Below are 18886 nucleotides of genomic sequence, written 5' to 3'. Positions count from 1 at the left end.
GGAATAGAAGGATCATACCTCAACATAATAAAAGCTATATATGATAAACCCACAGCTAACATCATACTCAATGGACAAAAACTAAAACCATTTCCCCTAAGAACAGGAACAAGACAGGGATGCCCACTCTCACCACTCCTGTTTGACATAGTACTGGAAGTATTAGCCATTGCAATTAGACAAGAAGAAGAAATAAAAGGCATCCAAATTGGAAAAGAAGAAGTAAAGCTGTCCTTATTTGCAGATGACATGATATTGTACATAAAAAACCCGAAAGACTCGCCCTGACCGGTTTGGCTCAGTGGATAGAGCGTCAGCCTGCGGACTAAAGGGTCCCAGGTTCAATTCCGGTCAAGGGCATGTACCTTGGTTGCGGGCACATCCCCGGTGGGAGGTGTGCAGGAGGCAGCTGATAGATGTTTCTCTCTCATCGATGTTTCTAACTCTCTTTCTCTCTCCCTTCCTCTCTGTAAAGAAAATCAATAAAATGTATTAAAAAAAAAAAAACAACCCGAAAGACTCCATCAAAAACTAACAGACTTAATAAATGAATTCGGCAATGTAGCAGGATACAAAATTAACGCCAAGAAATCTATGGCATTTCTATAGTGAACTTACAGAAAGAGAGACTAAAAAAGCAATCCCATTTACCATCGCACCAAAAAATTAAGATACTTGGGAATAAACTTAAACAAGGAGGTAAAAGACCTATATGCGGAAAACTACAGGACACTGAAAAAAGAGATAGAGGAAGACGTAAACAGATGTAAGAACATACCATGTTCATGGATTGGTAGAATCAACATCATTAAAATGTCCATACTACCCAAAGCAATTTATAGATTCAATGCCCGCCCCATTAAAATACCAATGGCATATTTCACAGACCTAGAAAGAACTCTCCAAAAATCCACCTGGAATAAAAAAAGACCCCAAATAGCCACAGCAATCCTGAGAAAGAAGAACAAAGTAGGAGAGATCTCAATACCAGATTTCAAGCTGTATTACAAAGCCACTGTTCTCAAAACAGCCTGGTACTGGCACAAGAACAGACATATAGACCAATGGAATAGAATAGAGAATCCAGATATTGATCCAAACCACTATGCACAATTAATATTTGACAAAGGAGGCATGAACATACAATGGCGTCAAGATAGTCTCTTCAATAAATGGTGTTGGGAAAATTGGACAGATACATGCAAAAAAATGAAACTAGATCACCAACTTACACCATACACAAAAATAAACTCAAAATGGATACAGGACTTAAATATAAGATGGGAACCCAAAAAATACTAGAGGAATCCACAGGCAGCAAAATCTCAGGCATATGCCAAAAGAACTTCTTCACTGATACTGCCCCTAGGGCAATGGAAGCCAAAGAGAAAATAAACAAATGGGACTACATCAAAATAAAAAGCTTTTGCAAAAGAAACCATCAACAAAACAACAAGAAACCCCACTGTTTGGGAGAACATATTTGCAAATGTTATCATTGATAAAGGTTTAATCTCCAACATCTATAGGCAGCTTATACAACTTAATAAAAGGAAGATAAATGATCCAATAAAAAAATGGGCAACGGACCTAAATAGAATCTTTTCGAAAGAAGACAGAAGGAAGGCCAAGAGACACATGAAAACATGCTCAAAGTCACTAATTATCCAAGAGATGCAAATCAAAACAACAATGCGATACCATCTCACACCTGTCAGAATGGCTATCATCAACAAATCAACAAACGACAAGTGTTGGCGAGGATGCGGAGAAAAAGGAACCCTCGTGCACTGCTGGTGGGAATGCAGACTGGTGCAGCCACTGTGGAGAACAGTATGGAGTTTCCTCAAAAAACTGAAAATGGAACTCCCATTTGACCCAGTAATCCCACTCCTAGGAATATATCCTAAGAAACTAGAAACACCAATCAGAAAGGATATATGCACCCCTATGTTCATAGCAGCACAATTTACAATAGCTAAGATTTGGAAACAGCCTAGGTGCCCGTCAGCAGATGACTGGATCAGAAAACTATGGTACATCTACACAATGGAATACTATGCTGCCATAAAAAATAAGGGATTCTTACCATTTGTAGCAACCTAGATGGAATTGGAGAACATTATGCTAAGTGAAATAAGCCAGTCAATGAGAGAAAAATACCACATGATCTCACTCATTTGTGGATAATAAAAAACATTATAAACTGATGAACAAAAAGATAGATACAGAGGCAGTAAAGCATCAAACAGACTGTCAAACTACAGCGGGAAGGTTAGGGAGAGGTGGGGGAAATAAGAGATTAACTGAAGGACTTATATGCATGCATATGAGAGTAACCAACGGATGCAAAACATTGGGGGGTGAGGGCATGTATGGGAGTGGGGTGGGGGGCAATGGTAAGATATGTACACATATAATACCTTAATAAAAAAATAAAATAAATAAAATAAATGACATATAGATTTGAGGTGACTTATAACAGTTATAGATAATAGTCTTTTATTTCTTTCTCCACAGGTGGAGAAAGAGGAAAATTGATATGCTAAGCTCTAAGATAGCATAGTTTATGCGACTAAAGTTCTGAATTTCCCTGAGGAAAAGGTACAAACTGAGATGAAATGGGTTACAGCAACTCAATATGAGAAAAAGGAATTACTGTTATTCTTTAGGGATGGCTATACTCTCTATTTCCCTAATATCAGACTCTTAAATGAAATTCCTGCATGTGTGCATCTGACTGGCATTTCCATTGTCAGCCTGTCTCCACCATAACTGTCACCACCACTGCTCCCTGTGGTGGTCGGCACGTGCTGACAGCCTTCTTCTGTGCCATGTTCTTGCACACATCACATCCCCTCCTTTACGCCTTCCTCAGCTCTCCGAGGTGGAAGCAGCTAGTCCCTGTTCCCCAGGGATCTGAGCTGGAGGCAGAGACCACTGCACGCACCACCTCTTTCTGTGGCCTTTTCCACTTTACAAATACAAACGTGGAAAACCGAACAGTCCCCGGTGGAGGCTTTTCTTTCAGAAGTTTCACTTTCTGAAAATCTAAAACCCACAAGAATGGTTGGGGAGCCTTTAGTGTGTCTTCCACAAATGCCCATGGTCACTTCTGACCTCCTGTAAGGGCCCACTGCCCACGCTGTTTGTTTATAGTAAACAACCCACAGCAAACTGTCTGTTCATAGGCTGACAGTTCTCAGTGAGCACCATGAAAAGCGAATCACTGGGTTTGACAGTTTACTTAGAAAGATGAAGGAAAAGCTTCCCTTTTAAGCTTGACACCTAAAACCCTTGGCCCTATGCAAAACATTCACAGAGAGGCTCAGAGCTTAGAGGAATTCATCAGGTTTAGAGGAATTTGGCACAGAGTTTTGATGGGTAAGTCATAAAGGGATGGATGTTTACTATGGGGCAGCAGTGAGCTGCAGATTACATTTTGAAAGGCAGTGGGAATCTGAGGAATCAAACGGAGTGCAGTCAGCAGCAGTCTTACCACCCAGACTCACAGTTCCCCGGAGCTGAGTCCTCGCAGCCTCAGGATGAAGTGCAGGGACTTCCTGACCTGTGGCTGCAGTCCCCTCTGCCCCTCTCGTGGACCCTCAACTTCCAGGTCCCTCCGTACCTATGTGGATCCTAAAGACAACTGAGTTTGATTTAAACTGTAAACCTATTTTTCTCATTCTGAAGCTACTTCAGATTGGTAAAACTATTTCAATTTCCCAGCTTGCACTCCAGGAATAAAACTGAAAAACAGGGGTAGATGGGGTGGGCAAGGAAGAGAAGGTACCACGCCACACAGTTTGGCCCCATGTGGCTCAGTGCCTATGTTCCTATCTTTGGAGTGAGAGACCTTTGAGTCTGAAGCTTGCTGGCTATTGACTAGCTTTGTAACCACAGCAGGACACTTAAAATCTTCCGCTGCAGCTTTCTCATTGGTGAAGAGCAGAAGGTAACAGCACCTCCGCCCACATGAGTGGGTTCCTGTTGGGATGACAACAGAGACGCAGGACTTGCCCATTGAGACAGTAGAACGTGGTGGAAGCACAGCCGGTGCCTGCGTGGAGCAAGGCAGAGCTCTGATGGGTACGGGGCCGCTTTTTGAGCACAGGTGTTAACCTTCCCCTGCTCTGGTGTGGACTCCAGTGTTGAAACAAATAACTTAAAGTTCCACAGATATTTTACTATTCACATTGCAGAGTTGAATTTCTTGCTGAACAGAGAGCCTTTGGGCTGTGTCGGCCCACTTCCATCTAAGTCTGTGTTGTTTTGAGAGAGGTTTTGGTTATAGGAGAAGTGTGTTTGGACATTTGATGACTTCTCTTTACATGTTTAAAACAGCACGTGCACACATGTGTAGTGAAGGCCGAACAGACGTAAACTAAAGGAATGCAAGCTTCACTCCTGAGGGCGAGTAGATATAACTCATATCCAGTTTTCAGCCAACACTGTCAGCTGATGATGAAAATACAATTATTTGTAAAAAGGAGAAAGAAAGTTGCCCCTCATAAAAGGATTTAAAGAATCCATTTTCCCTGAATATCACCATCATGTTTACATACTCCGTAGTTTGTTTACATGAAGTACAGATAGTTTTAAAAGTAAAACCATGAAGTGGGAATGTAGGGAAAAGTCTAAATGACCAACCATACAAATTGTTTATAATTTGCAAGGAATAACACATATATCCATTAATCACTCTTACCTCCTTGGAGGTTAACATTTGGCGTAACTCTTTCCTGAGATCAATAAAACGATCGTGAAAGAGGGCCATGCACCAGGGCTCCGTGAAGTAGCTAGTGAGGAAAGAAAAGATTCAGTTAGCTGGAAACCCTCTCATTACCACTAATAAAGTATTTACCTGCTTTTTTGCCTTTGTAAATTACAATCCTGGCCCCATTGCAATCGTTTGCTCATAAAATGCCCCGTGGAACAGCCTGGCCAATCAATTTTTTAAATGGATGTTCCTGATGTAGGGCCAGGTTCCATAATTACATTCAAAGTGGTTTAATTCAGAGCTGGGGCAAGACCCAGTGAAGAATCCTGATTTTATCAGAATTTAAAAGCCTGAAGACTTGTAAAGAACGGTGTCTCCATGATCTGCCCTCGTTTGAGAAAAACAGATTGCAGGATTAACTGAACTGCTGCATAAACAAATTAAATTTGGGGAGACAATAACACAAACGTTGCTCATCATTAAGGTTTCTGGATTAATAATGACCAGAAAAACAGGCCGCCTCGGTGTTGCAACACGGTCCTCGTACAATTGCCCTGATGCTTAATTGAATCTCTTTTAGGAGAGCAGCTCTCTTAGTGTTTGTATTTGCTAACTTTTCACAGAAAACTGCTTGGATACATGCTTTCTTTCACTGGAACAATATGGCCATCCTTTATTTACTGATTGCTGAAAATCTGATGCATTCTTGGAATAACCAAGAACATTTGTTGGTGTTCTAAACTCTTACTTTATTTGAATGCTAAGTGTCTTGGAACAGGAAACTTCACTGCTTCAGGGTTAGAGACACATCGATTATGCGGGCTTCACTCTTACTGGATGTCTGTCATCCCTGTTACTGTTAATGGATGTTATATCTGTGCACAGGGGAGGAAAAAAAAACTGGTGCCCACACGCAGATGGGCACCTTCTGTTTTCCGAGGCCTAAAGTTAATTCTCAGGGAAGCAGCTAATGAGTCCCAGGGCCTACTGAGGTATTAAAAGACAAATCTAATGACAAAAGTCTGTGCTATGAGCAGCATGGATTTAACTCTATCTGTTATTACCTATCATCTACTCACTTGACCAGAACATGACCCAATTTCATGCTTAATTACCTACTTGGTTGTTCAGATCATATATTCATCCAACTATTAATTTTACTAATATTTACTCCTTCCCCATTTTGTGCTCAGAACTGATCTGGGTACTGGGGAAACAGCAGGGACCAAAACAGACAAACATTCTTTATATTCGAGCCACAAATAGGTAAATATATAAAATGTTAGAGAATGAGAACTGCTTAGGAGAAAGCATAAGTCCAGAAAGGACAGGAGGAGGCCAAAGAAAGGCTAAGGCACCTAAGGCGGTGACTTACTTAGTGAGTAAGCACCTGGGGGAGGGAGAGCGCAAGCCTGGCGGAGATTGCAGGGAACAGGCTTCGGAGAGAGGGAACAGCAGAGGCAGGGATGTGCCCAGACCATGTAGGGAGGTGGGATGGATATAAACAAAGGGCGAGTGGGAGGAGGTGAGCTCAGGAAGGTGATGGGTGGGCAGGTTGCTCCTAGAGGCAGGGGTATAGTCAGAGCTGTTGTGTAATCGCTCCATAGCCATCTAGCTCAGCATTTGCTGCAACAGGCATCCTATATTTGTTCATGAAATAAATGAATAATGAATGAACGAATGCACATTGCACTGTGTATATTCTATATGCCTGGCCTTCATTGGTCTTTCATTGATAGAGAATAAAATTGTGCCAAATAAATAGGTGACAAAACTGCAAAATACCCCAAGTCTGAAGAAAGGAGGAAACTCAATGGGAACAGCAGGAAAGCTGTGTGTGAAACCAGGGTTTAACGATGGTCTTTCTGAGCCCTGCAGCTCGCAAAGATGTGTCAGGGTGTCAGGAGGGCACCCAATGGAAATCAGTCAGGGACTGCTCACCGCTGGAGATACTCAAGGCCACCAGACTTCGAATGAAAGCAGTCCAATCAGTGGGAGTCCTAGCTTCAAGGTTCTGGGCCCCTACAAACCCTGGCCAATGTCCAACATCTAATTCTTGGAGTAAAGACATTGGGACAGGGCTGGCTGCCCGGGAGGGATCAGCTCCGTGGGGTGATGTTTTGACCCGTCTTAAACGGTAGCTTCTTATACCAGCACATCAATGATAACTGAAGTCCAGACACTTAAGCACAGCTTTTCCAGGGTGGCCCCTGCCTCTTAGGTCTAAACAATTTCTAGAGAAGCCTGAGGGAACTGTGGATGTGCCAGTATTGGAACTACCATAATCCCTAAGTTAAAAACCAAAGGGCCCTTTTAAACTTGTTGCTCTCTTTTCTCAATTACTGAGCACCCGCCCCCCACCCCCCCCGCCACCCGTGTGGTTCCGTGCACCATCAGGAGTTCCTGCCCGCCCTCTTGTTTTGGTGGTCCACAGCCACCTCCTTCTAGGCAGCATATGCTCTGTCTCAGCTTTCCTCGCCCAGCCCGGCTCTGTTGCCACAACCAGGTGCTGTTCAGGCAGTCTTTCTGCCTATTGCCTTCAAAACTCTCATCTCTTCGTTGTCTTCTCCAAAGAGTTAGTTCTGCGGAAATCCCGCTTCCCTTAGGGTCACGCTGCTGCCCACCCTGGCTCTGGCCCACCATCTAACGCCCACATTTGCATAGCCTCCATTCGCAAAGCCAAACACACAAGGCCGGAGAAGTAAGTGGCCCTTAATCCTCTGTCTGCACAGTGCTTGCGGGGAAAGGGGTGATGAGGAAGTTGGATGCATTGCCAATTCTTCTTTTTGCTGGCTTTGAAACTCTCCATGGCTTCTCATACCAGCATCTAGAAGAAACGACACCTTGGACTTGGCACCCCGTTCGCATCACAGTACGTTGAACAGCTTACACAGGGGCCTAGCAGACCTGAAATTGCGTTTCTCTCACACTCCCCACCCCTGCCTCCTGTGGAAAAACAGCTTGGTATCCCTGTCCAGAAGGTCACAATTTGTGTAGCCAACGGCTACCTATATTCCTGGAAATTGCCAGTAGCAGCCACCTACACTAATAAAACAGAAAGATGCAAATTGGCCATACCTCCACGATGCCCACCAGCCAATCAGGAGTGAGTATGCAAATTAAACCAACAAAGATGGCAGGTTAATTTGCAAATGCAGGCACGGAGGGAAGACTGAAGGCTCTGGCCCGAGCGAAGACTAAAGACTGAAGACTGAAGACGACTGAAGACTGAAGACAACTGAAGACTGAAGAGGCTTGGCTTCTCTGCTGCAGCCAGAGTGAAGGCCTGGGTCCCGGATGCCGGCAGCCAGGGGAAGGAAGGCCTATTGCATGAATCTTCGTGCAACAGGCCTCTAGTTTTTATATAAAATAAAAAGAGGTTTCATAGAATTCTATTTGGATTTCACTTTTTTTGTCTTTCAAGAAGGAAGTCTTGGGTTCCATTAAAACATAGAGTGATAATGAAGTAATACCTTGAAACCAAACCAACAAGTGGACTTCTGAAGGCTCCTTTTAGATTTTATTGCAGTTTCAGTGGTGGTCCCCAGAGACACTATCCGTGAAATGATAGCGCTCCCACACCTGGGAGAGCGGGTGCAGGTTCCTACCCCACCTGGAGGGCAGCTTCTGCACATCTGTCTGCAACATCAGGCATCCCAGACTGCCCACGGACCAAGTTAAACCTGGACTAAGTGAAGTAGCTGCTAATTTGTAGGGTGGTTGTTAGATGTAAAGTGTTGCGGGTAAAGGTGAAAGGAATCTTCTGATTAAGGAAAAAAAAAATGGTACCAAAAACCTACCTAGTGAAGAATCTCACTTGCAAGGTCTTTCTTCAGGTCTTACAAAAACTGATTTTCTGGTAGTAATTTTTTTTTATTTTTAAATATGTTTTTATTGATTTCAGAGAGGAAGGGAGAGGGAGAGAGAGAGAAACATCAATGATGAGAGAGAATCATTGATTATCTGTCTCCTGCATGCCCCCTATTGGGGATGGAGCCAGAAACCTGGGCATGTGCCCTGACCAGGAATAGAACCAGTGACCTCCTGGTTCATAGGTTGATGCTCAACCACTGAGCCACACCGGCTGGATTTTGGTCGCTGTGTTTAAAGGGCTCACCAGATGACCTTGGGGGTCACTGTGATGAGGATGCCTTTCCAGGCTGTGGACCTCAGTCATTGACCACTCACAGCCCCCAAGTAGCCTGGCTTCTGTCCATGACTCACTTTTATGTTTCCTGAGACCTGGTTTGCTTCTGGAAAATTAACTTTAAAAAAATAATAGATTTTTCTTTTCAGAGCAGTACAGAGTTCCCACATACTCGCCCTTTCCCTCAGTTTCCCTGTTACTAACACCTTGCATTAGTGTGGCACATTTGTTATAATTCATGAACTAATATCGATACATTGTTCTTAGCTAAAGCCTGAAGTTTACACTGGTGTTCATTTGCTGTGTTGCACATTCTGTGGAGTTGACAAATGCAGGTTTACTTGGGAGGACTTCAATTCTCCACCACTTTTGTAAATAATACACTTTTCTCAGAAGCCCCAGGAAATGTCGACTCGTGGAACTGAATTAACCATTTCTGGTCAATAAGGTCCAATCGTTAAGCAATTGATCAGACTTCTCCAGAGCTCCTCTTCATGTGCTCATTCGGCCTATTGTATCGACAGAATCACACAGTCTGGGAGGGGATCTGCTAACTAGCTTGGCCATTGGTCACTCTGAAGGCCGAGGAAAACAGATCGACAAGGCACACTGAAAAAACTGCATGCACTGGCCTCAGAGAAAGGTACAACACGTCTAAGGGAAAAGAACAGTGGGTGAAGGGTGTTGCTCTTTCCAATCCTGGTTCTTATCTCTAAGGCCAAGGCCTCTGGGAGGCCAGCAGGAAAGGGGAGCCGAAGAAGATCAAGGCTGCACTCCCAGCATCCACACGGTTCAACTGGAAATTGCTAGACTACTCAACAGTTCGGAACAAGGAGGTGGGTGGTCAGAGAAGAAGAACATCTCTTTCTCCAAGATCTCTGTGTTTTAAATGAAAAGCACTCCAGTGTTTCCTTGGTGTGATACAACTTAGTTTTTGCTTTTAGACCCATTAAGAGGATCCCCAGCTGCCACTCATACTTGTACAGAGGTTTGCCCGAGTTGGACACGCCTCTGCGTGGCCTGTTCTCCTGGTAGGGCCTGCAGCTGGGTGGCCTGCAGGCTGCCCTTCGAGAATGAGTTTCTCACGGTACCTGCTCTTTCTTGTCCTGGCGGCACCTTAAATTCACGGCAGAGGACAGACAGTTCTACAATGCCCGCCTGTAGGCTATGCTCAGCGGAGACTCTGAGCCTTGTGGTACCCTGGGCTGAGCACGGCTGCTAGGACCTGTCTCTCCCATTTACATTCTGATACACAGAAGCTAGGAAGTGACAAGCATCCTGGTATGTAATCAAGGGGCCAGGTATGACCTACAGACGTGTTTGCTTTGGCCTGAGCAACATTTGGAAATTGGGTCTCTGGCCTTTCTTTAAAAAATAGATCACATTTGCCAACGCTGGGTCCTCAATGCTATGCGGCAGCCATCAGCTCTGTCAGTTCCCAGCAGCCTACACTGGATGTGCCACGCCTGGTGCTGGGGTTAGGGTGAGATAGAGGCAGGCTGATAAACACTGTTTCTGAGGCCACCTGTCCCACATCCCCTTCTCTCTGCTGGTTTGTGTGCTGAGAACATAGATGCTATGTCCTGTCTTCCTTCCTCCTTCCATCCATCCACCGTCCATTTATCCAGAACCTCCCTCCATCCTAATGGATGAGGCATTTCTCTTTATTTCCAATGCCTACTTTCCCCTGGTTCTGTTACCTGTTGCCTCGGTCTACCCTCAACGAATACTCTTCCTTCCCCTTTGTGTTTCTCTGGCCTAGGCGTCTTCCAGAGCTTCTGATGAAAGGGAAGACCTAGGAGGCCATTCTCTGCCATGAAATCATGTGCCAGACACTCTGCCAACATGGAGTGAACCACAGTGAGGATGTGGTCCCCACCCCACAAGTGCACACAGGAAGGCAGAAGTGCCAGAGGAGCTTACGCCAGCACAACACTGAAGGGCTGAGAGGGAGACGCTCTGGGAGGGCTGAGGCGAGAGCATCACTCAGAGCGAGTGAAACGTGGTCCTAAGCTCACCTCTCTTGGGCTCATGTTTGCCAAACTTCAGTCTCCTTGGAACCTATCCATTTTTGCAAGGACTACGTTGATTTCAAAAATGTTCTTTCAATTAATTGCTCTGTTGTTGTGGTTTGTTTGTTTTTTAAATATATTTTATTGATTTTTTTACAGAAAGGAAGGGAGAGAGAGTTAGAAACACCAATGAGAGAGAAACATCAATCAGCTGCCTCCTGCACACCCCCTACCGGGGATGTGCCCACAACCAAGGTACATACCCTTGACCAGAATCGAACCTGGGACCCTTGAGTCCGCAGGCCGATGCTCTATCCACTGAGCCAAACCGGTTAGGGCTGTTGTTGTTTTTTAATCGAAAAAACTACTCTGCCTTAAGTAATAATATCTGTGAAATCACAGATTTAATGTGCTTGTTACATTTTTTCTTATTCTTACTGACATTATGCCATAATTAGTGAAGATGTGTGGCTCTACAGCCTAAGGAATCTTGAATACCACCTGCGGATGCCCACTACACTCCGGGACCCATTTTTTCTTTGCCGCTGGAGCCACTGATGTATTCATCTGGGGACACAAACCCACAGACATCGTGCAGCTAAGTAGTTTCTGTGCACTATCTCACTTCATCCTAATTCCAATTCTCTAAAGCGGGACTGGCTGGCTCAATTTACAGATGAGGAAATAGATTCAGAAAAGTTAAATGACTTGCCCAAGGTTACATAACTAACAAGGGGCTGAAACGGGTCTTAACTATCATCTCGTGACCTGAAAGTTCATGCTCCGAAGAGCTCCACAACCAGATCTCACTTCCTTGTGCTTGTTCCTTAGCCTTTCTAGCAACTTTCTGAATCACCCCAGATTCCTCAGTATCCCCTGCATTAGTTAATGTTAGGTTTGATTGCTGTTATAGAAAACTTCAAAATAATAGTGGCTTTTTAAAGGCATAGGTGTAGTTTCCTTTTATGTAAAGAATGTCCAGGTAGAATGTCTAGGACTGGCATGGTGGTTCCATGGACATCAGATCATAATACTGTCCAGAGGGCCTTTGGCCTCATAGTACTAAACAGCTGCCGAGCTTCAGTCATCACATACATGTATTGGGTGGAGAAAGGGAAAAAGAGGGCCTTCCCTTCTTCTTTAGGGAGAATTGCTAAAAGTCTCACATAACACTTCCACTTATATCTTACTGGCCAAAGGTTGGTCACATGATTTCCTTGGCTGCAGGGGAGGCTGGGAATCATTGTCATTTATTTTAGGTACCATGCAACGTTCTATAAATCAGGATTCTGTTTCCGAAGAGGAGAGAATGGATGTTGAATGTGCTATGATGCCCAACAGACTGCATAGCATCTACTTTTTACTAAAATATTTTCTTAAAGTTAAATTTATAAAAACTGGGAGAATGTATTTAGTTGAAGTTATAAGAACTTAATATCTATCATTTTAAGTGAAAAGCTACCTCCAAATTAAACTTTCTGGCAAAAAAAACACAAGCCTCACAAGAATTTTCTGTATGTGAGAGCCACCTCAAAGCCAGGGTTCCTTGGTTCTGCACCAGCTGAGTTGGCTTTAACACAGGAGAGCAGGGAGCAATCTGTGTTTACACTGTAAGGTTGCTTCTGGTGATTTTATTCTGCCCATGAAAGAAAGTGGATTCTTGCATTTCAATACAATTTTCAAAAATAAGAATAAGAACAAATAAGTATTTCCTGTTAACCGTAGGTTTGTTTGGAAATTAAATTACACGATTCTGGGGCAGTGGAGTTTGCTCAGGGAGACCACATATTGCACGAGCAGATGCAGGCCTGTGCTGCACTGCCACACAACAACCCCGAAGACAGAAATGGAAGTTTAATTGTAAATATCTCCTGCCCAACTCCAGTTTGCCAGAATCTCTATCTATTCAGTGTACTGCTTCGAGGTAGATTAGAAATGTGAGATTGATGATTTTGAAAGCAAAGCCAACTAGTTATTTGATAAGCAGTTGTAATTGTCAGCTGCTAAAGATCTAGATAACAGAAAAAGAAGTATCCTCTGAATGCAACTGGGCTGTGGTTTTGCTGTCACAATCTAGCACTGGCCCAAACAGACGATGGGTGTTTACTGCTCACTGGCACCAAAACCAAAATGCTGGTCTTCGGCAGAAGTCAGCCGTCTTCTGAATGGCTTGTCCACAATCCCTCTTACTGCTGGTCAGCCCATGGCTCTACAGAGGTGGCATCTTCCCAGTTACCCTGGGGTACCCGGGACCGGGAACAAACACTGCTGAAAGCCCGGTGTCTCTCTGGGCACTGGAGCCGTGTCTGGCCACAGAGGTGCGGGAGACACTCCCTGGAGCGGCTTCCTATGCTCCGAAAACGAAGGCTGCTAACTGCTGGAGGCCACTGCAATAGGCCTGTTTATTTGTCTGAACTGGATATACCCAGAACTCTCTCCGGAGGGAGATCCTGAGCAGTACACGGGCCCTGAAACCACCACTCCAAGGGTTGGGGTGGGGGTGGGGGACTGTGCTCTCTCTCAAGCACACGTTCTTCTTAGGCTCTTTGTGTCTCTAAGAGCACGAATCCCAGCGCACAGCTGTCCTGAATCAGTGTCGGCACTCAGATCATGCTGGGACGGAGCACAGGCGGCCTGCCCCGCGGCACCTGAGTCCTGGTTTGCAGAAACACTATGCTTACAGGACCATCTGTCTGCTGTCCATTTGTTTTACTTTTTAAATATATATATATTGATTTCAGAGAGGAAGGGAGAGGGAGAGAGAGATAGAAACATCAATGATGAGAATTATGGATCTGCTGTCTCCTGCATGCCCCCTATTGGAGATCAAGTGCAACCCAGATATGTGCCTGATCGGGAATTGAACCCAGACCTCCTGGTTCATGGGTCGATGCTCAACCACTGAGCCACACCGGTAGGGCCATTTGTTTTTCTGAATCCCAGACACAGTCTAGGAAAAACTGTGCTTCACTTTAGAAATAGAATACGTTTATTTTATGAGCTTTACAAATCCAGCCTCTGATAACATTACCCTCCTTGCTCTGACCTTGAAGAGACTCAAAGCCAACCCTGTGAATTTATTAAGACCTGTGCTGGAACATGTGGTCTCTCTACCCCAGCTCAGCTTCATGTTGCTGTCCTGCCTTCATTTCCCATTTACTGGTGACTTCCTTTTTTCCCCAACCCCTGCCACTGGTTAGCTTTAACCTCTTCCAGCCTCCATCTTCATAGCTGTAAAATGGGGATAAGGATGGTCCTTACCTCAAAGCGTTACTCTCAGAATTCAAAGAGACACTCCAGGAACAAGGTTTGGCACAGGGAACGGGCTCAATTTGTATTGTGTTATTACTGTTGCTGATGTTCTTAATTACCCTATTGTATATACTTGAGTAAGCTGCCTCAGATTCTTTCTGGTGTGAATTAGGGACTAAATAAATTATTAAAATAAACACTTTTTGTTTGCTGTTTAATAAAACGAAGCCTTTCTTTGGCACAACTACAATTTTTTCTCCTTAAGAACTGCTCTATCTACATTCAAGGGTGTCTGTGTAAACCAGTTAGCTGTAGTTTTATAGCAGCAATTAAGTTTGGCTGCAATGAGAGTAAGACAGACTGCATAGCAAGTCTTCATGAAGTTTTGTTATGCACTAAACCACTGCTGTAGAGCCTAAGACCATCGGAAAACACAGATATTTACATTACGAATCATTAACGGTAGCAAAATTACAGTTATGAAGTAGCAACAAAAATAATTTTATGGTTGGGGGTCACCACAACATGAGGAGCTGTATTAAAGGGTCGCGGCATTAGAAAGGTTGAGAACCACTGCACTAAAGAGTTATGTGGAAACTGCCCTAGCCAGTTTGGCTCAGTGAATAGAGCATCAGCCTGCGGACTGAAGGGTCCTGGGTTTTATTCCGGTCAAGGGTACATACCCAGGTTGTGGGCTGCATCCCTGGTAGGGGGTGTGCAGGAGGCAGCCGGTCAATGATTCTATTTCATCATTGATGTTTCTATCTCTCTCTCCCTCTCCCCTTCTCTCTGAAACTAAAGTTATGTGGAAATTAATAAAAATTACAGGGGAAAACCAAGATGGCGGCATAGGTAAGCACCTAAACTGCTGCCTCGCACAACAATTTCAAAACTACAACTAAAAGACAGAATGTCTATCACCCAGAACCACGGGAAAGCTGGCTGAGTGGAAGTTCTACAACTAGAAGGAAAGAGCAAACAGCATTGAGGGGTGCACAAGCGCGGAAAAGCTGAGGTACGGAGACGCGCGAATCGGGCTGGTGACGGGTGACTGAAAGCGCTGCTGTTTTCAACCCGAAGGGAGATAAGCTCCCGATTACTCCGAACTCATTTCTGGGGAGACACGGGGGACCCAAACTCCTACGGGGAGAAGCTGGACTGTCTGCCGTGGGGTCGGAAAGTGAGGGAGGCTTGCTTGCAGGGCTGCGCGCAGGAACAATTGTTTATTGTGCTGGGGCGTGGGACACGGGGACACGGTCGGAGACGCAGAGCCGCAGAGCCGGCTTACTGGCAGCCATCGCTGTTTGCCACGCCCTAGCCTAGTCACGCCCTGAGACCCCGCCCTGCACAATCTACGAACCCACCCAAGCTCCAAGCAGCGGCTTTAGCATATGAATGGCCTGCCCTATCGCAGCTTAACCTAGCAAACTTGCAGCCCGGGTCAGACAGCTCCAAAACCTCCAAACTCCAAGCAAAGAGGAGAAAACTGTAGTTCTTGCTGTAGCTCCTGCTGGGTGGCCTCAGACAGTAGCTGACCTGCACCCCATTGGAGATCCAGAAGCCAGTGTACCTAGTGGTCAGTGTGAGACACCAGATTTCAACTCCTCACATCCATAAGTGATACATTCAAGAGGCAGACTCAGTGAGCACCAAAGCCCCACTGAAACAAGCCCTGCACCATAAGCGTGTCTCCAGTGCAACAGTTCTTCCATTATAGACACAGCGGGTCCTCACAGCCAATTGGCCTGGAGGTCAATTCCTCCCAGTGTACCAACAGCAATCAAGGCTTAACTACACCAAGACTTTGCACTCAGCCCACAAAGGGGTGTACCAAAGGCGTCCACCTCAGGTGATTGGGGAGGCTGAGCTACTGGCCCCTATAGGTCACCTACCACACAAAGCCACTCCATCAACATAAGGAAGCAGCAAAATGCGGAGACAAAGAAACATGTCACAAATGAGAGAAATGGAGGAAAGCAAACTAATGGACGACATAGAGTTCAGAACCACATTTATAAGGTTACTCAAGAATCTTCTAAAAACCGCCGAGAAACTTGATGAGACCTCCGAGGAGCTTAGTGAGACCTTCAAGGACCTTAATGAGAATGCCAAAAAAATGGAAAAGGACCAGTCAGAAATTAAGCATACACTGTCTGAAATAAAGAATATACAGAAACTCAACTGTAGATCAACGTACCCCGAGAATCAAACCAAAGATCTGAAATATGAGGAAACAAAAAACACCCAACCAGAAAAACAAAAAGAAAAAATCCAAAAATCTGAAGATAGTGTAAGGAGCCTCTGGGACAACTTTAAGCGTACCAACATCCGAATTTTTGGGGTGCCAGAAGAAGAGAAAGAGCAAAATATTGAAAACCTATTAGAAGAAATAATGACAGAAAACTTTCCCTACCTGGTGAAAGAAATAGACTTACAAGTTCAGGAAGCACACAGAACCCCATACAAGAGGAATCCAAAGAGGACCACACCAAGACACATCATAATTAAAATGCCAAGGGCAAAAGACAAAGAGAGAATCTTGAAAGCAGCAAGAGAAAAACGGTTAGTTACCTACAAGGGAGCACCCATACGACTGTCAGCTGATTTCTCAGCAGAAACTATGCAGGCCAGAAGGGAGTGGCAAGAAATATTCAAAGTGATGAACAGCAAGAACCTACAACCAAGATTACTCTACCCAGCAAAGCTATCATTCAGAGTTGAAGGTCAGATAAAGAGCTTCACAGACAAGAAAAAGCTAAAGGAGTTCATCACCACCAAACCAGGATTACATGAAATGCTGAAGGGTGTTCTTTAAGAAGAGGAAGAAGAAGAAAAAGGTAAAGATAAAAATTATGAACAACAAAATGACATCAAATACATACCTACCAACAAGTGAATCTAAAAATCAAGTGAATAAAAAATCTGAAGAACAGAATGGACTGGTGAATATAATAGAATCAGGGACACAGAAAGGGAGTGGACTGACAATTCTCAGGGGGGAGGGGGTGTGAGGGGTGCAGGAAGAGACTGGACAAAAAGCTTACACCTATGGATGAAGACAGTGGCGGGGGGTAAGGGCATGGGGTGGGGTGGGGAATCAGGTGGAGGGGAGCTAGGGGGAAAAAAAGAGGAACACCTGTAATAATCTGAACAATAAAGATTTATTTAAAAATAAAAAAAAATAAATAAAATCAAATCTAAAAAAAAATAAATAAAATAAAAATTACCTAGGAAATCAATGCAAATTACACAATAATAGGTAAACTGAGGCATACATTTCTTTTTTTTTTTTCTGGTCTGAATTAATGCAAGTTAAATTAAAAGTATCAAATGGAGTTCTTTTTGCCTGCGTGTTTTGCCTAGTGAGCCACTTAAGTCAAATTTAACCCACTTGTGCATGGGCTGCCTGGGGACACCGGCTGGGGCTAAGGTGCAGGCGTCCGCAGCCCAAGCTGGGCTGGGTTTTCTTCCCACCTGACTTCTGCCTGGCTTGCCAGAGCAAACACCGGTCTTCTTGTAGAAATAGCAATTTTTACATCCTTAATTTTATATGCTTCAGGATTTTGTTTCTATTTAAGTTTACCAATTAAAGCGCAGTCTTATGAACCTCATCTTATGAACCTTACAAATCTAGCCACTGATAACTTACTGAGCTCAGCAGGAGGAGTGGGGTTTGGCAGCCCTAAGAGTGACGCCTGCCCCCGATGCGGAGCACGGGGCCCAGTCTGCCCTCCTGCTCTGCGCATCTGCCCTTTCCCTGCATCTCCGGCATCTCCTCGCACATTGCTCTTTTATTAGGGGTTGCATTAATTGAATTTGTACCGTAATCTAGAGCACTGGAAGTTGTCCAGCTATTTACATTGATTTGTTATATAAATTCCGGACTAAGAGTATGAGGCGGGTTGGCATTTAATTTTGTAGAAAAGAGAAAGCTCTTAGTGCTCCAGCTTCCCTTCCTGTGTCCCTCTCCTCCTATTCTGCGTCTCTCTTCATAGAAAGCACAACCATTTCCCTTTAATTAGGCTGGGAGAGCACAGGCTAGCATTAGGCCACTCAGTCACTCAGCCATGCTCACAGCCTGCCCATTTCCTATCTATTTTCTGAAGGAAAAGAGAAAAGTGTCTACATGCACATATAAAACCCCAAAGTCTGGGGGTGGGGAGCCACAAAGGAACCAGGTGGAATCACCTTTTATGAGACCGAGGCCACACGAATAGCAAACCCCAGAAAGCAAGATATTTTGCTGCCTCATTGTTCCTCTGGTGAAATTAATTGATCTTTACATTTTGAAAGAGTAGGAATATCATTCACTAGGACAGAATATAGACAGCGTATATCATGTATGTTTATAATAATCAATACATGTTTGAAATAATTCCCTTCCATAATAGGCTTTTCTAATTAATGTGTGTTTTTGTTTCTTATGGGAGCTTTTTCAGTTATAATGACAAACTACAAACTGTTCCTTCATTTTCTTTGCCACATTTATGGTTTCAGGTTTGTCGTTTCCAAAAATCAAGTATTAAAATTCAACTAACATATTCCAAGCTCTCACTTCCCAAAAACACAATAATGAGGGTAATGGATTTTAGCCCACAGAATAGTGTAAGAATCCGTAAGTCCACATGGTAACAGATAAGTGAATAAATTAATAAATGAAGGAGAGAGGGCAATGCTTCCCCACAGTCACAAGTCAGGTAATTAATGCAGAATGAAGGACCAAGTTAGCGGCCCACACTTTGGCAAACAACACAG

The 18886-nt window shown here is 44.2% G+C and overlaps 1 protein-coding gene across 1 annotated transcript in view; it reads right to left on the bottom strand.

The window, feature by feature from the left end:
* Positions 1 to 18886, bottom strand: part of CFAP61 (cilia and flagella associated protein 61) — a 248954-nt gene that overhangs the window by 9538 nt on the left and 220530 nt on the right. The window contains exon 26 of the mRNA XM_080683048.1: positions 4709 to 4799. Within this exon, the coding sequence (XP_080539174.1) occupies positions 4709 to 4799 (91 nt within the window). The remainder of the gene's footprint in view (positions 1 to 4708; positions 4800 to 18886) is intronic.

Source organism: Plecotus auritus (assembly GCF_963455305.1).
Source record: "Plecotus auritus genome assembly, chromosome: 8".
Classification (NCBI taxonomy): Eukaryota; Metazoa; Chordata; class Mammalia; order Chiroptera; family Vespertilionidae; genus Plecotus; species Plecotus auritus.
This window is presented reverse-complemented; position numbering and strand designations above follow the sequence as displayed.